This window comes from Felis catus, chromosome A1 (genome assembly GCF_018350175.1).
Source record: "Felis catus isolate Fca126 chromosome A1, F.catus_Fca126_mat1.0, whole genome shotgun sequence".
NCBI classification, from domain to species: Eukaryota; Metazoa; Chordata; class Mammalia; order Carnivora; family Felidae; genus Felis; species Felis catus.
This window is the reverse complement of record NC_058368.1, coordinates 67,464,448-67,490,573: the sequence shown is the minus strand read 5'-3', so window position 1 is coordinate 67,490,573 and position 26,126 is coordinate 67,464,448. Positions and strand designations below refer to the sequence as shown.

The window sequence follows — 26,126 nt, the reverse complement described above, 5'->3', positions numbered from 1 at the left end:
AAGCATCCGACTCTTGATCTTGGCTCAGGTCATGATTTCATGGTTCATGTGACCAAGCTCCCAGTCAGCCTCTGTGCTCACTGCGTGGAGCCTGCTTGGGATTCTCTCTCTCCCTCTCCCTCCCTCTCTCTCTCTCTGCCCCTCCCCTGCTAGCAGGCACACCCATGTGCTCTCTCAAAATAAATAAATTTTAAAAAGAAAAAAGCAGTGACAAAACCACATACTGGCAAAGTGCAGAGGAACATAAAATGGCACAGTCACTCTGAAAAGCAGTTTGGTGGTTCCTTATAAAACTAAACAGGCAATTATGACACAACCCAGAAATTGCACTTCTAGGCATTTATCCCAGGAAAATGAAAACTTCTGTTCACACTAAAACCTATGCAAGAATATTTGTAGCATTAAAAAAAAAAAAGTTCATACCAGTTTTATTCATAATTGTGAAAAAGTGGAAACAACCCAAATGTCCATTAATTGATGAATGAGTGTCACACACATACCATGGACTACTTAGCAATTAAAAGGAACTAAGTGATATATGCAACAATCTGAATGAATCTCCAGGGAATTAAATGGAATAAAAAAAAAGTCAATGCCAAAAGGTTATATAACCTTTTGTCCATGTATAATGTTTGAAATGTCAAAATTAAAGAAATGAGTAACAAATTAGTGGTCGCCGAAAGTGGATGAGGGGCCAAAACAGTATGTGAGGGAAGTGGGTGTGCTTATAAAAGGGCAACAGGAAGGATCCTTGTGGCAACAGAAGTGCTGAGTATGTTAACTGTGGTGTAAATAAAACGTGTATCAAATTAAACACACACGCAGACACGGACACTAGGCCTGGGTGGCTCAGTCCATTGAGCAACTGATTCTTGGTTTTGGCTCAGGTCATAATCTCACAATTCGTGGGATGGAGCCCCACATCTGGCTCTGCACTGACAGTGAGGAGCCTGCTTGGAATTCTCTGTCTCCCTCTCTCTCTGCCCCTCCCCCGATCGCTGTCTCTTGCAAAATAAATACACAAACATTAAAAAAAAAAAAAAAATGAAGACTACTACTAAAACTGAGGAAATCTGAATAGACAGATTGTATCAATGTCAATATCTTTGTTGTAATATCGTACTACAGTTTTACAAGATGTTATCATTGGGGGACAGTAGGTATTGGGTAAAAGGTACACAGGATCTCTCTGTATTATTAATTACAACTGTATGGGAATCTACAATTATCTCAATACAAATTTCAATTAAAAATAAAAAATCATTCAATTCAGTTGCACACTGTCATGGAAGTATCCTGTAATAATAATAGCAACGGCAATTTTAAGAATGCACTAGCAGAAGTATGACCGTCAGAAAACAATCGAAAAGTGGCAATGCTGACTGGTTCTTTGAAAGAATAAACAAAATTGATAAGCCCCTAGCCAGGCTTATAAAAAAGAAAAGAGAGAGGACCCAAATAGATAAAATCATGAATGAAAGAGATCACAACAAACACTACAGAAATACAAACAACTGTACGAGAATACCATGAAAAGTTATATGCCAACACACGAGGCAATCTGGAAGAAATGGACAAATTCCTAGAAACTCATGCACTACCAGAACTGAAACAGTAAGAGAAAGAAAATTTGAACATACCCATAACCAGCAAAGAAACTGAATCAGTTATCAAAAATCTCCCAACAAATCTCCCAGAGTCCTGGGCCAGATGGCCTCCCAGGGGAATTCTACCAGACATTCGTTTTCTTAAAGAGTATTCTCTTTTTATTTTCTTTTTTAAGTTTATTTATTTATTTAGAGAGAGAGAGAGCATGCACACGTGAGTTGGGGAGGGGCAGAAAGAGAGAATCCCAAGCAGGCTCCATGCTGTCAGTGCAGAGCTCGACACGGGGCTCGAACCCAAGGACCATGAGATCATGACCTGAGCCGAAACTAAGAGACACTCAACTGCACTATTCACCATGATCAAATGGGATTTATTGCTGGGCTGCAGGGCTGGCTTAGTGTTCGCAAATCAATCAATGCAATACACCACATTAACACAAGAAAGGATAAGAACTATATGATCCTCTCAGGGGCACCTGGGTGGCTCAGTCGGTTGAGGGTCCGACTTTCTCTCAGGTCATGATCTCGCAGTTCGTGAGTTTAAGCCCTGCGTTGGACTCTGCTGACAGCTCGGAGCCTGGAGCCTGCTTCTGATTCTGTGTCTCCCTCTCTGCCCCTTCCCCCCTCATGCTCTGTCTCTGTCTCTCAAAGATGAATAAACATTAAAAAAAAAAAAAAAAAGAACTATAGGATCCTCTCAATAGATGCAGAAAAAGCATTTGACAAAATACAGCATCCTTTCTTGATAAAAACTCTCAAGAAAGTTGGGAGTAGAAGGAACATACCTCAGCATTATAATTACCATATATGAAAGACTCACAGCTGTAACATCCTCAATGGGGCAAAACTGAGAGCTTTGTCACTAAGGTCAGTGGAGAGAGATTTCCACTCTCACCACTGTGGTTCAACTTAGTATTGGAAGTCCTAGCCTCAGCAATCAGACAACAAAAAGAAATAAAAGGCATACAAGGAAGGAAGGAAGAACTCAAACTTTCACTCTTCACAGATGACATGATACTCTACGTGGAAAACCCAAAAGACTCCACCAAAAAACTGCTAGAATTGATATATGAATTCAACAAAGTCACAGAATATAAAATCAACATAATGAAACTGGTTGCAGAAAGAGAAATTAAGAAAACAATCCCACTTACGATTGCCCCAAAAACCTTAAGATACCTAGGAATAAACCTAATAACCAAAAAAGTAAGTTCTGTACACTATAGAAAGCTTATGAAAGAAACTGAAGAAGACACAAAGAAATGGAAAAACAGTCCATGCTCACGGATTGAAGAACAAATATTGTTAAAATGTCGACACTACAAAGCAATCTACACGTGCAATGAAATCCCCATCAAAAATAATAGCATTCTTCATAGAGCTAGAACAAATAATCCTAAAATTTGTATGGAACCAGAAAAGACCCTGAATAGCCAAAGTAATGTTGAAAAAGAAAAGCAAAGCTGGAAGCATCACAATCCTGGACTTCAAGCTGTATTCCAAAGCAGTAATCATCAAGACTGTATGGTACTGGCACAAAAACAGACGCAAAGATCATTGGAACAGAATGGAGAACCTAGATATGATATGGACCCACAAATGTATGGCCAATTAATCTTCCACAAAGCAGTTAAGAATATGGAATGGAAAAGATAGTCTCTTCAAATGGTGCTGGGAAAACTGGACAGCGACATGCAGAAGAAGGAACTTGGACCACTTTCCTATAACATACACAAAAATAAATTCAAAACGGATGGAAGACCTAAATGTGAGTCAGAAAACCATCAAAATCCTATAGGAGAACACAGGCAGCAACCTCTTTGACCTTGGCCACAGTAACCTCTTGCTTGACATGTCTCCAGAGGCAAGGGAAACAAAAGCAAAAATGAACTACTGGGACCTCATGAGGATAAAAAGCTTCTGCACTGCAAAGGAAACAGTCAACAAAACTAAAAGGCAACCAACAGAATGGGAAAAGATATTTGCAAATGACATATCAGATAAAGGGTTAGTATCCAAAAACTACGAAGAACTTATCAAACTCAACACCCAAAAACAAATAATCCAGTGAAGTAATGGGCAGAAGACAGGAACAGACACATCGAGATGGCTAACAGACACATGAAAAGATGTTCAACATCACTCATCAGGAAGTTACAAATGTTCAACATCACTCATCATCAGGGAAATACAAATCAAAACCGCACTGAGATACCACCTCACACCAGTCAGAGTGGCTCAAATTAACAACTCAGGAAACAAGAGACGTTGGCAAGAGGGAAAGGGGAACCCTCTTACACTCTTGGTGGGAATGCAGCCACTCTGGAAAACAGAATGGAGACTCCTCAAAAAATTAAACATAGAACTACCCTATTACCCAGCATTTGACTGCTAGGTATTTATCCAAAAGACACAAAAATGCTGATTCAAAGGGGCACATGCACCCCAATGTTTATAGCAGCACTATCAAAAATAGCTAAATTATGGAAAGATCCCAAATGGTTACTGACTGATGAAAGGATAAAGAAGAGGTGGGGTGTGTGTGTGTGTGTGTGTGTGTGTGTGTGTGTGTGCGCGCGCGCGCGCATGCAATGGAATATTATTCAGTCATCAAAAAGAAATGAAATCTTGCCATTTGCAACAATGTAGATAGAACTAGAGGGTGTTATGCTATGAAAAATAAGTCAGAGAAAGACAAATATATGATTTCACTCATGGAATTTAAGAAACACAACAGATGAACATAGGGAAGGAAAAATAAGATAAAAACAGAGAGGGAGGCAAACCATAAGACTCTTAACTACAGAGAACAAACTGAGGTCTGCTGGAGGGGAGGTGGGTAGGGGGATGGGCTAAAAGGATGACGGGCATTAAGGAGAGCACTTGTTAGGATGAGCACTGGGTGTCATATGTAAGTGGGTTCTACTCCTGAAATCAATACTACACTGTATGTTAACTTACTTGAAGTTAAATGAATAAATTTTAAAAAATAAATAAAAGTGGAAAGTCCCCCTTTTGTTTCTGTGAGGTTTGGGAGGGTTTGTTTGTTTGTTTGTTTTTTAGAGAGAGAGCAAATGCAGGGGAGGGCAAAGGGAGGGGGGCGGGAGGGAGAAAGGGATGGGAGGAGGGAGAGGAGAGGAAAGAGAGGAAAGAAGAGAGAGAGGAGAGAGGGGGAGAGGGAGGGGAGAAGGAGGGGGAAGGGGAGGGAGAGAGACAATATCTTAAGCAGGCTCCATGCTCAATGTGGAAACTGACACAGGGCTCAATCCCACAACCCTGGAATCATGACCTGAGCTGAAATCAAGAGTTGGATGTTCAACTGACAGAACCACTCAGCCACCCCTCTGTGAGGTTTTAATATTGATCACAGAAAAGACATTAACTGAAGACATACCCAAAATTCAAAGAACTCACTTTTCCAGAAGGATATATCCAATGCCCAGTAAGGATTAATTTTTGCTAAAGCTTTCTTCTAAATTGTGTTATTCTTAAAAGGCTATTCTAATGTTGTGATTGAGAAACAATTCTACATAATAGATTTAGGCATTTGTTAAAAAGAAGGAAACTCATTCTTATGTTTTATCATTCATCCATCCATTCAACAAATTTCTCACAACACTTGCTATGTATAAGAACGAGGCTGGGGACTCAGATGCCATCACATCCCACGACCTATCCTTCAGCCTGTTCTCAAGCACCTTCCCAAGTAGTAAGGAAAATTAAATAAACATAAAAGGACATCCAGTTTTACTGAGACCAGGAGACAGCTGCTGATTAGATTCTAATACAATTAAGTCTAATGTTTAATTTCTCTGCATATGACTGAGTACTGTGAAAACACGGAGGTTATGAAATACTAAGGGTATAAAATACTGAGGTTATGAAAATATTAGAAATTTCAGTTTTATTTTCATAGTGATTATCATCTAGTAACTAAGTATTTTTATAAACTACAAAAATGCAAATAATGAACAATGGGGTTTTATACAGTTGACCTTTGAACAACACAGGGTTAGGGGCACCAATGCCACCCACCCCACGCAGTCAAATCCTCATAAAACTTCTGACTCCCCCAAAACTACTAGTAGTCTACTGTTAACCAGAAGCCTTAACAATAACATAGTCAATTAACACATACTCTGTATGTTATACGTATTATATACTGTATTCTTACAATAAAGTAAGCTAGAGAAAAGAAAACGTTATTAAGAATATCATAAGGAAGAGAAAATGCATTAACAGTAATTATACAGCCCACATAAAAGTGGACCCATGCAGTTCAAATCCATTTTGTTCAAGGGTCAACTGTATATATGCCCTTTCTAGACCACTTCACAAACAAATCCAGATGGAACAAAAATGCAGATCTTAAAATAAGCTTCATGAGGGCATAAAGACTTTGGCTGTCTCTCCAACAAATCATTTTTCAATTATAGGTAATCTATAACATCCCCCAATGAATTCAAAACACTACACTTTGTAGAGTAGCCATACAGGAAATTACAAAACTCCCTTTTAAGAATGTCTCCTTATTCCTTCAAATCAAATGAAGTGTTTCCCAGGGGTATCTAGAGGAGTTTTAGAATAGTTCAGTTGATATCTCTAGATCCTCATGGAAAACAAAGCAGAACACGTGAGCTATATAAACTGAATTAAAATTATATATTAATTCCATATACTTTATCTTCCAACTCTTAAAGTGATTCTTTCATGTCAGCCACTATGTATTAATACAGAAACTGTGATTTTTATATATACAAATCAAATGATTTTCCCTTTTAGCTACAAAGTTATTACTAAATGTCTCACTATATAAAAAAATAAGTCCAACATGTTCACTCATCTTCATAAAGGAGTTCAACATCTTCATAAAACCAAATACAAGCTGAACTTACCACTTTTTTAAAATCATCTTCTGCTTCATCAAGTTTTCCTTGTTTGAGTAATAAGTGACCTCTCTGTAATCTTGCCTAGAAAAAAGAAAGGGCGTTCTGAGAACACGCATTACCAAATTTTCTTTAAACACAAAGAATGAAACCAAATACACTAATGAACTATTAACGAAATATTTATTTTTCCAATGCCCATTTGACTTGGCACTCTTGAGAACAATTCCTGGAACCAATGAATGTGTATAATTTTTAAGCATTAAGTATGCTTCTTTAAAAATACTTTTTGTGCTATATCCCCCAAAATTGAAAATATGTATCCACACAAATCTTGTACATGGATGTTCAAATCAATAGCTAAAAAGTAGAAATCACCCAAATTCCTATCAACTAATAAATCAATATGCAAATGTGACATACACACACACACACACACACACACACACACACACACACACACACACAATGGAATATTGCTATTATTATTCAGCATTAAAAGGAATGAAGTACTGACACGTGCTACAACATGGGTGAACCGTGAAAACAATATGCTAAGTGAAAGAAGTCAGACACAAAAGGACAAATACTGAATGATTTCATTTATATGAAATGTCCAAATAGGCAAGCCCACACAGACAGAAAGAAAAGTGGTTGCCAGAGTCCAGGGCATAAATGGGGAGGGACTGCTAATGGGTACTCAATTTCTTTTGGGGGTGATAAAAATGTTCTGGAACTAGACAGTGGTGATGCCTGCACAACCTTGTGAATACACTAAAACACCACTGAATTATACACTTTAAAAAAGGATGAATTTGATGATATGTGAATTTTATCTCAATATTTTTTTTTTTTGGCCATCGTAATAACTTTTTTGTCACCACAAAAAAAAAGCTGTGTAATTTGGGACTTTACCAATCAAAGTTCTAGATATAATTTTGTCTTTATTAACTTTGGAAATATTCACTCTACTACAACCGAATAACACCTCTTCCCTTTTCCCATGCATCATTTTTCCCCCTCCATCTCTGGTATTCCTCTTCTCATGTGCATGATCCCATCTCTTCCAAGAATACCAACTCTCTGATGACCAATGTGACCATAAGACAGAAACCACACTGACATTCCACTAAAACTCTTAACACATTACTGGGGCGCCTGGGTGGCTCGGTCGGTTGGGTGTCCGACTTCAGCTCAGGTCATGATCTCGTGGTCGATGGGTTCGAGCCCCGCATCTGGCTCTGTGCTGACAGCCCAGAGCCTGGAACCTGCTTCGGATTCTGTGTCTCCCTCTCTCTCCGCCCCTCCCTCACTCACACTCTGTCTTTCTCTGTCTCAAAAATAAATAAACATTAAAAACAAAAATTAAAAAAAAAACTTAACACATTACTTTGACAGTACAAAAAATTTCCCTGATCCTCTGTTAAGCGCATCAACACACATAAAAAGGAAAACAAAGCCACTTTAACTAATAATACTAGGAAAATGAACTACTCAACTTTTGTGAAAGGTTGTGCTCAGTTAGCTAGATAAAATAACAGATTAAAAGAAAGTCTGACACTTGGCAATTCCGTCCTAAAATAATAGTAATATTTCAAACCAAACATTCACCCATATCTAATCAGTTATCCCAAGTCCTTTTTAGATTATGGCAGGATATAAACAGTAAACGGGCTACCAAATTAATTTTGAAAGCATCTAACTTATCCCATTATTTTAAGCCATTACACTAAATGCCAAACATCAGGATATCCCATTAGACTGTAAATTCCTCCATTTCTGAAGCTTGTGTGTTGGTTGCAGGGGAGGATGCCATCTAATTCAGAACTGTGTCCTTACTACAAACCACTATGTAAGTGACCTATCTCCTTTTCTTTATCTTTCCTATGACAGCCTTAATTGGAACTACTGTCAGTCACTTGACAGCCTGTTAATTCAATAGCCTCTTGATAACTGGTTACTCAGCCTCACATCTTGCCCTACACTCCCCCCAAAAACAGAGGTCTTTCTAAGCCACAAGGATGATGTCACTGCCAAGCTTCTAAAATTAACCAAATTTACCCACTGTTCCTTTTTCACACAGATCTTTGATTCCAGGGACTTTGGATTGTTCTTACGGCCCAGTCTACTACACCACAGCAGCTTCCTATGCTCCCCAGCTATGCCTAACAGGTCGATCCTCACCTTTAAAAACAAATTACCTCTTCCAAATTTCCTTAAGTTTTCTTTAAAGAAAGTTTAGATGCACTTACTGCAGTAAAATCCATCTTCAGTTCAATCACCTTAGTTAAATCAGGAAGTGCTGCTTTTGATTTGCCCATAGCTAAAAAGACAGTAGCTCTCCGATAGTAAGCAATATAGTTATCTGGGTCACCATCTGAAAATTAAAATAATAAATATTAGCTCTTGGTAATTTCCTTAAAAACACAAATCACCTGAACCATACTAGAGTTTGCAATTCCCTTAAGGCATTTAAGAGTCTTTCCATCAATAATAGGTCCAGTTGACTAGCAAGATCACTCCAAATAAATCCAGAACAGGATTGGCAAACTGTAGTCTCTGAGCCAAATCCAACCCACAGGCTTCAGGAATATCTTTTACATTTTTAAAGAGTTATCAAAAAATAAAAATAAAAATAAATGCACAGAGACTGTATGGCTGAAAAGCTTAAATATTCATCATCTGGCTCTTTAGAGGAAATGTTTGCCAACCTCTGATCTAAAATATTAACTATATTCGACTCACAACTTTTATAAGTATGCAATTCAGTCTTTGTCTTTACTGAAATTTCCTTAAGTTAAATACTGATTGAGGAGCACCTGGGTGGCTCAGTCAGTTAAGCATCCGACTTCAGCTCAGGCCATGATCTCATGGTTCGTGAATTCGAGCCCCTGTGTCAGGCTCTGTGTGGACAGCTTAGACCCTGGAACCTACTTTAGATTCTGTGTCTCCCTTTCTCCCTGCCCTCCCCCACTCATGCTCTCTCTCTCTCTCTCTCAAAATAAACATTAAAAATTTTTTTTAAAAATACTGATTGAGAATGTGACTATGCTTTATTCAGAGTTAAGAAAATTATAGACTTCCAATTAAACTGACATATTAAATGTACAATCTCTGTTCCCTCACAAATTCCAATTAATATGGCAGTGAAGAAATAAAGATACAAACCTTAGGACAAAGGAGGAGAATGGAAATGAGACAAGACTAAGTTACCAATATTTGAAAGAAGGAAAACAGATGGATGATTAGGTTTTTTAGCTAATTCTACTTTACTCAGTGGAAGTAAACCTTGTGCTGCCAAACAGTCCTTCTAGAAAGCAATTTTGAAATACATATGTGTGTGTGTGTGTGTATATATAGATATATAGATATATATCTTGACCAAATCCAGCCATGTGTCTTAAACAAATATTTATTTATGCACAGTTCTATCATTATAAGATTTACAACTAAAACTCTCTGAAAGTTCTACCCCTGAAGGTCTTATCATCTGAAAAACATAACCAATGGCAATCTATGACAGGATGGTTTGTCATCATTCAAAATATGGTTTTGAGCAGTTGTTAATGGCATTAACCTACCTGAACCACTGCTAAGCAAAAGAGGACAGGAGGAGAAAGTAAAGCTATAAAACCATATATGAGAGAAGATGTACAAATGGCCAGAAGCACATGAAAAGATGCTTACCATCACTAATCATTAGGGAAAGGTAAATCAAAACCACAGTGAGATACCACTTCCCATCCATTAAGATGGCTATTACAAAAACAAAGGAAGGAAGGAGAGAAAGGGAGTGAGAAAAATGGGAACAACTGCTTAATGGGTAGAGTTTCAGTTTGGGATGATGAAAAAGCTCTGGAAATGGATGGTGATGCAGGTTGCACAAATATGTGAATGCGCTTAGTGCCACTAACCCAATACACTTAAAAATGGTCAAAACAGTAAAATTTTGTAACATACTTTTCATTATACTATTTTATTAGGAAATTTTTGAAAAGCTATGAAAACTGGGCATTTTAACAATTAAAGAACTATTTTTTCCTCAAATCTGAAACAAAAACCAAAACAATCCATACATCCCAGCTAAGCATCACTGAAAATTTCTTTCCTGATCAATTTTGCTCAGGAGACCAGGAAAAAAAAAGAGCATAGTCAGCCGCCTGTATATAGGGTATTTCCTAATGCTATAATTAGCCTGAGGAAAAAGTAAGATATAGAGTAACTATACTTAAGAGCATAAATGATATATAATATTTTTAGGTTCAGTTTATATTTGATTTAGAATGTACAATAAATTAAAAAATATGTGAGTCTGGGCAGCATAACTGGCCTGAACAATGACTTGATACCAGTCACTTTTAAGTGACTGCCTCTGAAAGTAAAAGGAAATTCACCACATGTCAACAGTAGTTATCTGGGCAGAGAGATCAGATTTTCTTCTTTATACCAAACACATTCCAAAATGTTTCATAATAAACATGGAGTGCTTTTATATTCATTAATTTAAAAAAAATTAAGTTTTCCATGACTTATTTACACTAAGCAAAAAATGCTAGAAGTAACATGATTTAAGACCTGGAGTTTACATCACACATGATCATCTTCGTATGTCCAAATCCTACTCAATCTTTGAGGCACAGCTCAAATGACTCATTTGATGACACATGTGAAATATATACCTTCCATTCCCTCAATTTCCATAACATTCTATAATACAGTATACCTCTTACTGTGCCCATAACACTTATCACTCCCTCTGGTATCAATTATTTATACACACACCTCAGTCTAGAGAAAATAAAACTCCTTGAGTGAATTCACTCGAGTGTCTCCATATGACCTGGCCCAAGGTATTCAAATAAAAGGAAATGGAAACAAATTCCTGATCACCACAACAAATGCCAACACTGAGACCTGCCTAGGACAAGCAAGGGGCTAAGTCAGTACAGACATGGCTTCTTTGGTCTTTCATTTCCACAGGACACTGTAGTACTCAGCGGGTCCCTGGAGCTAGCCAGCTTTCCCACAGGGTCTCCTCAGCCCTACCATACCCCAGGAGCTCCTCCCTTGCTTCTGGCTTTGATTCCTGGGTCCTTCTCATTGAGAAAGCCCAAGAAACCATTCATGTGAAGGGCTTCTGTTCTGTTTGCTTTCCCTAGTGCCATCCTGTTGTGGACAAGGAGGAAGCACGCCAACATCAGCCCTGCCACAGACCAAGAGAAACATTTCCCAGCCTCCGGATGAATATGGTCCACTTCCCATGGGTCTTGTTTCCAGAGCCAGGTCTGTAAACCCAGGGAGCAAATGTTTTGTTGTCACACTCTGTCCAGCCCAGAAGAGGTTTTTCTCAGAGGGGACAAAAGAGGAAGGGGGCTAAAGTCTCTGCTGCATTGCCCGCCCTCTGGTCCCTGCAGTCCTCCCAAGTTGGCACAGAGGGTATGACAGACACTGCCATCTCTTGCTTTTCAAAGAGTTGCTGCTTGTAGATTCTGACCTCACTGGTCCGGGTAAGCTTTCCATTTGGAGTGCTTTCCATCCAGGAGGCAAAGCAAACAAACATCTGGTCACCCAGTTCCCTTTCTCCCTGCCAGCCACCCCACGCAGGGATTCCAGAGAACAGACCTGGCTCTTAAAAAAATGTGCCTCACCAGGATATTCAGATCATTCTCCCATATGAAATCAGCAATGGCATGTTGAAAAACAGATGTCGGTTATTTTGACCTCTGTATCTAGTTCTTTCAAGGAAAAAAAAAAAAAAAAGAATGCTTAATGCTAGCATTGGGCAACTTATCAGAAAGTACCTACACTTCTATTTGGGGAAAAACTGACCATTTCAGTCCATGCAGAAAAACCTCTAATGAGGATTACATATGACACAGCTTTTAAGTATTTGATTACACATATATTAAAAAATGTTTATATACAATAATCTGGAGCACTTTCATTTACTTTATTCTTCAGTTTCTAGGTATTTTTAAGATATGAAATCAGATTAGAGACCCATTTTATAACAATGAACCTACAAAATTGAGTAATCAAATGACAATGGCTCAACATATGAATCAAGAATCAATGTTCTGAGTGCCTGGGTGGCTCAGTCATTAAGTATCTGACTCAGGCTCAGGTCATGATCTCACAGTTCATGAGTTTGAGTCTCACACTGGCCGAGCCCTGCTTCAGGTGAGCACGAACCCTGCTTCAGGAGAGCCCCCACTTCTCTCTCTCTCTCTTTCCTCCCCCACCTCCCACTGCCCCTCCTGGGATTTTCTCTTTCTGCCCCTCCTGCACTTGCTCTCTCTCTCTCAAAATAAATAAATGTGCTCTTTATTTTTTTTCTTTTTTTTCATGTTTTCAGTGAACACCTTGTTTTGTTTCTTAATATAATTTATTGTCAAGTTAGCTAACATACAGTGCATACAGTGTGCTCTTGGTTTCAGGTATAGATTCTTGTGATCCATCGCTTACATAAAACACCCAGTGCACATCCCAACAAGTCCATCCGCAAAGCCCATCACTCATTTTCCCCTCTCTGCTGCCCCTCTCATCAACCCTCTGTTTGTTCCCTGCATTTAAGAGTCTCTTATGGTTTGCCTCTCTCTGTTTGAAACTATTTTTTCCCCTTCCCTTCCCTTCCCCCCATGGTAAGTTTCTCAAGTTCCACATATGAGTGAAAACATGAGATCTGTCTCTGACTTATTTCACCCAGCATGATACCCTCCAATTCCATCCACGTTGTTACAAATGGCAGGATTTCATTCTTTCTCATTGCCAAATAGTATTCCATTGTATATATAAACCACATCTTCTTTGTCCATTCATCAGTTAATGGACATTTGGGCTCTTTCTATAATTTGGCTATTGTTGGAAGCGCTGCTATAAACATTAGGGTACATGTGCCCCTATGAATCAGCACTCCTGTATCCTTTGTATAAATTCCTAGTAGTGCTATTGCTGGGTCGTAGGGTAGTTCTATTTTTAATTTTTTAAGGAACCTCCACACTGTTTTCCAGAGGGGCTGTCCCAGTTTGCATTCCCACCAACAGTGCAAGAGGGTTCCCATTTCTTCACATCCTCGCCAGCATCTGTTGTTTACTGAGTTGTTAATTTTAGCCACTCTGACTGGTGTGAGGTGGTATCTCAGTGTGGTTTTGATTTGTATTTCCCTGATGAGGAGTGACGTTGAGCATCTTTTCATGTGCCCGTTGGCCATCTGGATGTGTTCTTTAGAGAAGTGTCTATTCATGTCTTCTGCCCATTTCTTACTGGATTATTTGTTTTTTGGGTGTTGAGTTTGGTTAAGTTCTTTATAGTTTTTGGATACTAATCCTTTATCTGATATGTCATTTGCAAATATCTTCTTCTATTCTGTCAGTCGCCTTTTAGTTTTGTTGATTATTTCCTTTGCAGTGAAGAAGCTTTTTATCTTGATGAGGTCCCAATAGTTAATTCGTCCTTTTATTTCCCTTGCCTTCAAATCAATGTTCTTAGTCGTATAAGGTCACATGGATGGCAAAACAAAATAGTTTCCCCTAGATCTTCATCTTAAAATACCAACAGTTCCTAGAACTAGTGTCCATTCCTGTATCATTGTGCATGAAGTAGCAACTGAACAAGGATCGGTTTAAAAATTCATGCTTGGGGGCGTCTGGGTGGCGCAGTCGGTTAAGCGTCCGACTTCAGCCAGGTCACGATCTCGCAGTCCGTGAGTTCGAGCCCCGCATCAGGCTCTGGGCTGATGGCTCGGAGCCTGGAGCCTGTTTCCGATTCTGTGTCTCCCTCTCTCTCTGCCCCTCCCCCGTTCATGCTCTGTCGCTCTCTGTCTCAAAAATAAATAAAAACGTTGAAAAAAAAAATTTTTAAAATTCATGCTTGGGGCGCCTGGGTGGCTCAGTCGGTTGAGCGTCCGACTTCAGCTCAGGTCACGATCTCACGGTCCGTGAGTTCGAGCCCCGCGTCAGGCTCTGGGCTGATGGCTCAGAGCCTGGAGCCTGCTTCTGATTCTGTGTCTCCCTCTCTCTCTGCCCCTCCCCCATTCATGCTCTGTCTCTCTCTGTCTCAAAAATAAATAAACATTAAAAAAGAAAAAAAATTAGGGGCACCTGGTGGCTCAGTCGGTTGAGCGCCCGACTTCGGCTCAGGTCATGATCTCACGGTCCGTGAGTTCGAGCCCCGCATCGGGCTCTGTGCTGACAGCTCAGAGCCTGGAGCCTGTTTCAGATTCTGTGTCTCCCTCTCTCTCTGCTCCTCCCCTGTTCATGCTCTGTCTCTCTCTGTCTCAAAAATAAATAAACGTTAAAAAAATAAAATAAAATAAATTTTAAAAAATAAATAAATAAAATTCATGCTTAATTTCTCATAAAACAACATCTGACAACCTTGAAAATAATCACTTATCCTGTTATCCATTCAATACACAATACAGTTCATTATTTAAAATACTTGCAAGCCTACCTATAGAAATACTAGATTTCATGTGAAAACATGCCATTCAAATTGTTATACTCGTTTATTAGAAACTTGAACATGAGAGATGGATTTAAGGTCTAATCTTCAAACTACTATTCAAATATGAAAAGATAAGCTGTAATAAAATACAACTAATGAAGAAAATACATCAGAAAGCCAATTACAAATGATGTTATAAACAGTGGTAGTGGAAAACAGAAAGACCACACTTGTCTAAATACAGAAAAATGTTATTCTTGCTCCCAGCTAACCCAACTCTATCCCTTCATTTAAACTTTTACTGAGCACCTACCAGAGAGTAAAATAATGGCAAAATAGGATACTACCTATCTTTAAGATGTGTGTGTGTGTGTGTGTGTGTCTCTCTCTCTCTCTCTCTCACACACACATACACACACACACACACACACACACACACACACACACACATACACACAGAGGAATATTACTCAGCCATAAAAAAAGAATTAAATCTTGCCATTTGCAACATCATGGATGGACCTAAAAGGTATTATGCTTTATGCTAACTGAAATAAATCAGGAAAAGATAAATACCATACGATTTCATTTATTTTATTTTTAAAGGTTTTAGTTTTAATAAACCTCTACACTCAACATGGGGCTTGAACTCACAACCCCAAGATCAAGAGTCACATGCTCTACCAACTGAGCCAGCTAGGCACCCTCCATACGATTTCACTTATATGTAGAATCTAAAAAACAGCATAAGCAAACAAACAACAGACTCTTAAATATAGAGAGCAAACTGATGACTACTGGATGGGGTGGGGTAGAGAGATGGGTAAAATAGATAAAAAGAATTATTTATTTTATAAAAAAGAGATGAAACACACAGTAGGGGAATATACTCAATAATACTATAATAATGTTGTATGATGACATGACTACACTTATTGTGGTGAGCACTGAATCATGTGTAGAATTGTCAATCACTATGTTGCCCATCCACCTGAAACTAACATTGTATACTAATTATACTTCAATAAAAATAATGACAATGGTAATAACAACAATGAGATTCTACCTATCCTTAAGAAGTTCACAATCTTTTGCATTAGAACATGATGTTTAAAAAGTCATTAAGGTACTTTCTTTCCTTCTGTCTAAATGTGAATAGTAAATGCCCATCCCCATTTCACAAATGAGGTCCAAATGTGATGAGAAAGCACCATGATACGTTTGTGACAAATAAATGTAGGCATAGGTTTTGTTTTTTGATTTAGCAAAACTATAAATGTGATACTGACTTTCTTACCAAGCAAATAGAGAAAACTATCATTTCAGACATGCCTACCATTTAATCCACCACATTAGACAGGCATTCCTGCCCAATATAGCTCAGACATTCTGTTAGGTCTATCAAAAAAGTGATTTCAGACCCTAGAATTCATTATTTCCTTAAGACCATGCAGCGGGAATGAGAGTCAGGTCATTTTCACATTGCACTGCAGTTTTCTCTAATGATAAATCTCTAAACAATACTTGTGTCTGACTACTTCATAACATTGAAATGGATGCAACTGTTTTAGAAGACTAATTGGAAAGTGATAATCAACATCCTTCCTTAAATCACAGTTTCTGACAGATCAAGAATATTTCCCCATCTTAAATCTTAAAACTCCTGCCAAAAAATATCCATATGCCAGATACAAAAAAACTTCATATCACTGATAGACCCATACCACTCTGTAGGAACAATGTGATGCTACTGAATTTTAATACATAAACCTTTTATTGTGTTAAAAATGTAATCATAAAACATACCAAGCCCAAGTAATTTTCAAAATGCACCTAGTAATTTTTCAAGAATGAAAATGGAAGGGTGCCACAACCATAAATAATGTCAACTACAGCATTATAATAAGAAATGATCCATTGATACTTACAATGCTGCCAGCCAAATTCTATTACAAACTTTCACATCAATTTCTAATCACAGAAGTTAAATAAAGTACATCACAAAATTTAGAAGCTGGGAAGTGTAACAAATGAATAAACATTTAATGAACTCTTTTACACAGTCAGTTTAAAGCAATGTATTAAACCATGGGTGATATTTCACCACAGAAGATTGGCATATATTTTACAGCAGCCCAGCTCTACCGCCTACAGCAACAAGCACACAACTTGTTAGTCTACAAGTCAGGAGACCCGGACAAATTCACTGCTGGTGAGACGCTCTCCCTAACTCACTGGGCTACCTGAAGCAGCCAGTGTGGCCATGCTAAATGTGAGGTCTGGTAAACCAGACAACTGAAACAGAGGATCTAACGTTCTTTTCTGATAAACACACTTTTAATAGGAGGGTCAGTAGGCCATGACACCACCACCCCCCTCACCATCTCCTGTATACTGCCATCATATACAATTTAATCTTTGTTTTCTACAGTTGGCTATAATCTGTGTTTGACACAAACTAAGATGATGAACATCCCGAACTACACAGGTCTTTCTGAGAAATTAAGACGTGAACATTCTGAGAATTGTTGTAAGTCGCCAAATCATGACAAACAAAAGGGCACATAGCTCTACAGCTCTCTGAACTCTGAAGGCACTAGCACTGCTTCACTTTCTCCCTTCGCCGAATTTCACAAATAAATTATCAGTTCTTAGCTTTACTAACTGACATCTGACAATGAATATAATATTTTATTGGGTATTTTGGGGAAGAACCATCTCAAGAGTTCAAGTACAGCAGTGAAGCTAAAGAAAAGCAAGAAGTCATTTTAAACGACCGTAACAATATGCCATGGCCTTAACGTTTCTGCTAAAAGGGAGATTTAAAAAAGCAAATAATAAAGCAGAAAATAGGTAGGAGGTGTAAGTTTCTGCAAATATTCTTGCAGTACTAGGGAAGAATCAGTATTTTTTAAGACATGCTTTATCTAAGACAATAATTGAAATTTGTTTAATTACCACGCTGCAGCAGAGCTCAAACCACCAGAACAGTGTGGACTCAGTAATGACATGGTCATTTAGTATATGGTCTCCAGTGAAAATTAACTGGTACAAATTGCTGTGCCGATTACCTACCACCTCCCAAGGTGAGCTAATTGCTAAAATGAAAAAACCTACCTGACAGAAATTTCACATAGTTAAGAAAATTCTATTAACATATCAAGTCTGTTTTTTAAAAGTCTTAATTTTCAGAGACATAAAAACTGTATTTCTACAGATCCTACATGTGTGATTGTACCCTATTTTCAAAAAAAAAAATCTTTATATACATTATTCTCACCAATCTTCACAAAAAATCCTTTTAGGTGGCACAGTGAAAACTGCTAGGAATATGCAGGTAACTTGTTTAAGTCTATATTTACTTACATAACTTAACCAATAATTATAGGATTATCAAGTGGCAAAGCCAAGATTAAAAACCTTGGTTTCCTGTTATTCCAGAGGGTTAATAATACCAGTAATAAAAGTGTGAGTTCACAAAAAAGCATTAAGAAAAATACTGCCAAACCAAAATCTAATTATGTTCCGTTTACAAAGTAAATTACAGGAGTGGGATGATCATTCTTCTGGTGAGAACTTTATCTTATCAAAAACATAGAAAAAAATAAACAAAAAAACCCACCTCATTACCCTACAGGTTAACTTGTCACTCTTAACCATCCCAAAAAAGGTGAGAATGTATAATTTAAGAGAGGATTCCAAAAAGTCAGTGTCAGAAAGTCCTGCACAAAAGCATATAGAAAATCCTTTAAGCCCTCACTTAGAACCTATTTATTGTGGCCATCTCGTTTCTCTCAGTCCCAATAGATTAAAAGCTGCAGAGAGTAGAAACTATAGACAAACATAAGTGAGCAACAGGATGTCCAGCCTAAGGGAGTGAGGAAGTTTGACCAACACAGAAGAGGCAACGGACTGCAGGAACCCCCAAGGGCCTCAAAGTAAAAGAACTATACTTCTGATCTCAAGTCATCAAGAAAATTAAACCGTCTTTAATGAAATCTTTTGGGGGGGGGTAAAAAACTATATAATACAGTGAGAAAAGCTTTCTGTCAAAATTATCTTGACTTGGGGCGCCTGGGTGGCTCTATCAGTTGGGCATCCGACTTCAGCTCAGGTCATGATCTCACAGTCTGGGTTCGAGCCCCGCATCGGGCTCTGTGCTGACAGCCTGGAGCCTGCTTCAGATTTTGTGTCTCCCTCTCTCTCTCTGCCCCTCCCCTGCTCTCGCTCTGTCTCTCTCAAAAATAAATAAAGGTTAAAAAAAAAAAATCTTAAAAAAAAAACTATCTTGACTTATTCTTGATACTTACAGTAGAAAATGTAGTTATCTGGAAAATTCTCTTGTGTTAGATACATATGCATTTAAGTGTTGTGTATTTATTTTATTAATCTATTTCACCCAAAATCCTGCAAATATTTTTAAATGTTTTCTTTCAACATTAAATAATGCTTATTTTAAATGTTATCCAAATGCTATTAACTAGAAATAACTAGGATGGCCACTGAGGGTTTTGGTTCCAAGATACAAACCTACTGCAGCATGAAACTGAGATAAAGCATCAGCTAGTTGTCCAGCTGCAAGTAATTTCTTGCCCAATTCAAGATGTTTCTCAACATCTGCATTTACTCCACATTCAGCACCTAAAAACAACAACAAAAATCAGTTAACTCTCCATGACCAAGATTCAATTCTGAATAAAATGTTAAAAATACAGTTATCTTCCTCAAGTATTTGCCCAGATAAGAGTCACAGAAGCCAAAGACATAGCTTTAGCTATAGAAAAGGTAACTTAATAAAGCACAGTGCTTCATTTAAAGCATATAAGCCACCCAAAAATACACCCTGGTCATATCAAAAGAATGTAACTGTCTCCAAAATATAAGGGAAACTGCATAACCTAGTAGTAAAAATACATCGAACAACAAAGTCAGAATTCCTTTGTTAAACTAGAATCTCATTTTAATGGGTATTATCACCAAGTCCACTCTAATATTCAAGTACTAATTAAGCATCTACAATGCATCAGGCACTATTCTAGGTATTTGGGATAAGTGAGCAAAACACACACACACACACACACACACACACACACACACACACACACACACCTCTGCCACTCACGGCACCTGACATTATGAAGGGAGAAGGCAGACACGAGAAATACATACACTACACAGTATGTTAGGTGAGAAGTACCACGGAAAAAGTCAAGCCACATGAGGGCACCAGAAGTGCTGGTGCTTCCAGTATTAAAGAACATGGACAAGGGCGGGCCTCATGGAGAAGCTGACATCTGAGCAAAGACAAAGGAAAGGAAGGAACTCACCAGGCAGATATGTAGAAAAAGAACTTTCTAAGAGGAACCAGTTAGTGCAAGGGCCCTAAGTCAGGAGAATCCCAGCTTATGTTTCAGAAACAGCAGGGAGACCAGGATGGCTACCCCAGAGCCAACAAGGAAAACAGTACTAGAAGATGAGGTCAAGAAGCAGAGGGCCATGTACAGCTTTGGTTTCACTCTGGGTAAAATGGGGAGCTCGTGAGGAACTGTGAGTAAAATAACCTCCTCTGACTGACTAGGCCAGTTATCAATGTGCTACCTCTCTCCTCTGAATTCATCTTTCAGTACCTGGCTTTAAAAATGGACTGCGGGGCGCCTGGGTGGCGCAGTCGGTTGAGCGTCCGACTTCAGCCAGGTCATGATCTCGCGGTCCGTGAGTTCGAGCCCCGCATCAGGCTCTGGGCTGATGGCTCGGAGCCTGGAGCCTGTTTCCGATTCTGTGTCTCCCTCTCTCTCTGCCCCTCCCCCATTCATGCTCTGTCTCTCTCTGTCCCAAAAGTAAATAAACGTTGAAAAAAAAAATTTTTTTAATAAAAATGGACTGGAGTTTTTAAGCATTTCTTCTTTATACTGAGTACAATATTACTCTGTCAAGTAAAAGGTACTGAAGGGGCACTGCAGGAAAGACACCTTCAGGGTCTTGTTGCTATCTTTATTTTGTTCTGGTTCCTACTGCACGGTACCTATGGGGAGGATACCCAGTGGCTCCCAGTCCTAGCCATATGCCCCTGGGTCCAGTCCCTCAGCAACCTGGTAGCCTTGACCAGGCACTACCTCCCAATGAGGACACCATGAAGTCCAGGTTTTATGCCCACACACAGCACCCTGACTCCCCCCCCCCCCCCCGTCACACACACACACAGGCCACCCAACCCGGGTTCAACTACACTTAAGAGGGTTATTTCCTGCTTGCCCAGCTACAGTGGACCAGCTCTAATCTCAGCAACTCAGCAAACTTTTCTACCAGCAACTTAAGGTTGTACCTCTACCTTCTCTAATAAGATCTTAAACCCAAGACTTTAGTAGTTCACCCCTCTAAGTTGGCCCTTCTTTGGGGACCATCTGTTAGCCCCAGAGTATCCTTTAGAGCTCCCTTTACATCTTTATAGTTATTCTCCTATCATAGCGTAACAATTCTTTATATTAAACTTCCCTCTTTTAGGGGCGCCTGGGTGGCGCAGTCGGTTAAGCGTCCGACTTCAGCCAGGTCACGATCTCACGGTCCGTGAGTTCGAGCCCTGCGTCGGGCTCTGGGCTGATGGCTCAGAGCCTGGAGCCTGTTTCTGATTCTGTGTCTCCCTCTCTCTCTGCCCCTCCCCCGTTCATGCTCTGTCTCTCTCTGTCCCAAAAATAAATTAAAAAACGTTGAAAAAAAAAAAAATTTTTAAACTTCCCTCTTTTAAATTACTCTGTGGTCTCTGTCTCCTGAATGGATCCAGACTTATATACAGTTGGCACTGGGGAATGGTCCTAGCAGACCCACAAAGACAGGATTTAAGGACAAGTTTGGTCATATCCTTGAGCTTGAATGTAGTGATGAGCTCATTGTCAATGAGAAATAAGATGTCAGTAATCCATAGCAGGTATTAGAATCATAATTAATCAAGATACCATTTGTGGTTGACAGTAATCCCATGCTAACTAGAAAACCGAGACTGTTGTTGCACTTGACCCCAATAATAGTAGTGATGAAGGTAAGGACTGTGGTTTGGGGGGATTCTTCTGAGTGCATTAGAGCACTTTCAGAGACAAAGAAAGAAGCAGCTCAGCCCGAGCCCTCAGCCCAAGTCTCTTTCTGCGAGCTTCCATGTCAGCCCTAAAACAATTTCTTATTTTTGTAGCCACACAGCCGATTGAGCTGAAAATCAAACACAAAATTGAATGTAACGTGTGTAGAAGGGTGCATATGGAAACTAAGAAGCCAAAGCATTTCTCATTTATGGTGAGCATGAGGTTCCACTATTCAGATACTTAGAATGATGCTAAAATAGACACTGCCCGAAAAAAATTCAGAACAATCATCACTTGGGAAGGTGGGAGAAAGGACAGACTGGGAAAGGGCAGATGAGAACCTTCTGGGGTGATAATGTTGTAATCTTGATAGAGGTTTGGGTACACAGGGAGGTGCAGTTATCAAAACTCAGCAAATAGACACTTAAAATATGGACATTTTATTATACATAAATTTTACCCCCAAAAAAGCTGTTGATGATATGCATGTTAAAGTGTTTAGGGAAATCTGCACGGATATTATGAAATATATATATTTATGTTTGTGTATTTATTTTGAGTGGGGGAAGACACAGAAAGAGAGGGAGAGATAATCCCAAGCAAGCTCCACACTGTCAGCGCAGAGCCCCATACAGGGCTCGGTCTCACAAACCATGAGATCATGACCTGAGCCAAAATCAAGAGTCAGACGATTAACCAACTGAGCTACCCAGGTGCCCCGTGAAATATATTTTTTTGAAAAGAATTAATGGGTAGAGAAATGCCCAGATAAATATGTGTTAAAACCAAGTATGATAATTATATTAATGGCAGAATCGAGATGATGGATATAGGAGCATACATTACAAAATTCTTTCAACTTTATGAAATGTTTTAATAATACAATTTTCGGAAAATATACAATATAGTGTTGTAGTGGGGGAATACACGCAGGGTGCTGTAAGGACACAAGTAAGGGCACCTAACACCTATAGTTAAATAAAATTTAAAATTTGGGGTGCCTGGGTGGCTTGGTGGGTTGATTGTCCAACTCTTAATTTCAACTAAGGTCATGATCCCAGGGTCATGGGATGGAGTCCTGTGTCAGGCTCTGTGCTGAGCATGGAGGCTGCTTAAGATTCTTAAGATTCATTCATTTCTCTCCTCTCTCTCTCTCTCTCCCTCCCTCCCTCCCTCCCTCCCTCCCTCTCCTCCTCTCCCCTGCTCTTTCTCTCAAAAATAATTTTTTTTAAAAATGAAAACAATTTCAATTTCTCAGTCATTAGTCACAGTTTAAGTGCTGGAAAGCTACCGGCTAGTCCAGGAAACAGTGCACATAATATTGAACACTTCCCATCATCATAGAAAGTTCTACTGGACGGCACTGAGGGGGGTTTTACTGAAGTATCACCCGAAACCCAAAGGAAAAATGGGGACAATACCGCCTACATGAAAAAGCCTTAAGAGGGAAAAAAAAAAAAAACCAACACTCCAAACACAAAGAACATCACATTTAAATGCCCAGACGGAAGAGAATTAATGAGGCTTTCAGAGAAATTAAAGTCCTGCGTTTCAGCTCTCTCTCCTCTCCATCATGATTTAATTATTCTGGAGTGGGTCACTTTAAGTGCTAGGTGAGTCTCATAAATAGCCAGCACGGAAGAGGGAAATTATAAGGTATCCTGTTACAACAACCCAGGTAACTTGACAGCGAGGCGATCGAGTGTGGAGTAGGAGTGTGGAGGAGAAGCCATGAAAAAAAAAGAAGAGTAGATTGCTCAGAGGAATAGAAGAGAGAAAGACAACTACACATGACTTGCAGTGACTGGCTGGATGTGGAGGGCAGGTGAAGAAAGACCAGGAGTGCAGGGTCCAGGATATCCACAACAATGTGGGCAACTATGTGAGCCTGCCACTTCAGCCATCAAAAGCAACTGAATTCTTTATTTCATCTAACATAGCAAAGAGCTGAAAGAAATGCACTCTATCTTGCTATTTTCCCTACTAAACAAAGTAGCTTTTTCAGCTTCCAGCGTTCCTAGTTTCTGTGCAGTGTCTTATTACCTTGGCTGCCTGATGGACCCCTCCACACAAGGAAGACAAGGAAGGGGAGGGAAGGAAGGGGAGGGAAGGAAGGGGAGGGAGGGAAGGAGAAAACCTTAACTTGATGGCCTCAAAAACTTAGGATCCTGTGAACCCTGTTTGTTTGGGGCAACAATGTGAAGACGTCTACCCTATTTAAGAGTGTGTGAGTAACATGTAGAGAAATTAGTTGGGAGTTTTCAATGGGCTGGGAAAGCATTATTTTTCCTTTTATTTTTTTTTTTAATGTTTATTTCTTTATTTTGAGAAAGAGAGAGAGAGAGAGAGAGAGAGAGAGAGAGAGAGAGAGAATGAGCAGGGGGAAGGGCAGAGAGAGAGGGAGGGAGCATTCCAAGCAGGCTCCAAGGCCTCAAGCACTGTAAGATCCCATGAACCATGAGATCGTGACCCGAGGCAAAATCAAGAGTTGGATGCCTAACTGACTGAGCCCCCCAGGTGATGTGGGAAACAAAGGCAGAAGGAAACAGCAGATAAAATTAAATTTCCTTATAACCTGCAACCCATTAACAACTACCTGAGGCTAGAGTTTCTCCAGGAACTCCCTACGGTCTTAATGCTAATGCTTTGCTAGAGGAAAAACCACCTTAGCTTGACAATAGCTAGGCCTCCAGTATCCTGTGAGTCTTCTTTAGCAGATGAAAATCTCTTTGGAAACTTCCTCTTGACATTACCTCCCACCAAATCCCAACTCTATAAGTAGTCTCTCCACAGGGTCCCAGAGCAGCTCTTCCTGCCCATGGGTCCTGTCCCCGTGCTTTAATAAAATGACTTTTGCACCAAAGATGTCTTCAAGAATTCTTTCTTGGCTGTCGGCTCCAGACCCCACAAACCCCACTATCATCCCAAAACCTCATCACCAGGCACCCCTATTTTTCCCTTTAAAAATGAGAATATAGGCTCTTGCTCTGTAAATTCACTATGCAGTAACGATTCAGAAACCAGTTACGTTCTGACAGTGAGGGTCACCTGTAGTTCCACCTAATTCCATACCATATCCAAAAATAACCTGCTTTTCATAATGAAGACTACGGAAACCAAGGTATTTCATTAAACAAATGTTACTGAATATACACTATGTGTTAAACTGTGGCCATAAGAGAGATGAACAGGGTGGTCTTCCTCAAAGAGGCAATGAGGAGAATCCCTCAGGCTTTAGTCATTTATGAGAATGCCCTAGCGGGCAGGGTTCCCATCAGTGACTCTGGAGAAAGGCTGTTTTTGAACATTACACTGGCATCTCTGCCACATATTGAAGTATTTACAGAATATATAATATGAAGAACAGCACTGACTTCAAAATAATCTTGAAAGGAAAATGAAAGTATAAGTGAAATAAGACTGGCCATATGTTGATAAATTCTGAAGCTGGCTCACAATACTATTCCCTCTACTTTGGTATATTTTTAAGATTTTCCCAAATCAAGTTTTTAAAAAATTTAAATCCTTTCAATAAGGAGAAAACTGGCTTATAAAAATCTCTTACACTGGGGCCCCTGGATGGCTCAGTCGGTTAAGCATCCGACTTTGGCTCAGGTCATGATCTCATGGTTCATGAGTTCAAGCCCCGCATTGGGCTCTCTGCTGACAGCTCAGAGCCTGGAACCTGCTTCAGATTCTGTCTCTGTCTCTCTGCCCCTCCCCTGCTCGTGCTCTCTCTCTTTCTTTCTCTCTCAAATATAAAATAAAACATTAAAAAAAAAATCTCTTACATCAAAAATGTTTTGAAGTAAGTGGACCACAGGGACTAGCACATGAGCCTACCTCCCAACATACTCAAATTTACAGAAGCTATTTAAAGAATAAATGCATAACCTTGCTGGGGGTGAGGGGGGAATTTTTATTTAAAGAAGAAGGCCATCAGAGAAACAGAAATCTTAGGGGGAAAATGTAGAAAGGACAGAATAGGGTTAGTGGGCAAAATCACATACAAACACCATTCCGGGGAATGTGTGCCATGGAGGTAGATGCAGTCCTTTGTGCTCCAAACTCCAATACAAGGAAAAGGAAGGGACCCTTGGATTTCCCAGCCTCCAGAC

The 26,126-nt window shown here is 39.4% G+C and overlaps 1 protein-coding gene across 1 annotated transcript in view; it reads right to left on the bottom strand.

The window, feature by feature from the left end:
* Positions 1 to 26,126, bottom strand: part of DNAJC3 (DnaJ heat shock protein family (Hsp40) member C3) — a 90,638-nt gene that overhangs the window by 52,351 nt on the left and 12,161 nt on the right. Inside the window, exons 2-4 of the mRNA XM_023252703.2 lie at positions 19,469 to 19,579; positions 8,746 to 8,870; positions 6,503 to 6,577 (exon numbers count right to left, since the gene is read on the bottom strand). Coding sequence (XP_023108471.1) covers positions 6,503 to 6,577; positions 8,746 to 8,870; positions 19,469 to 19,579 — 311 coding nt within the window. The remainder of the gene's footprint in view (positions 1 to 6,502; positions 6,578 to 8,745; positions 8,871 to 19,468; positions 19,580 to 26,126) is intronic.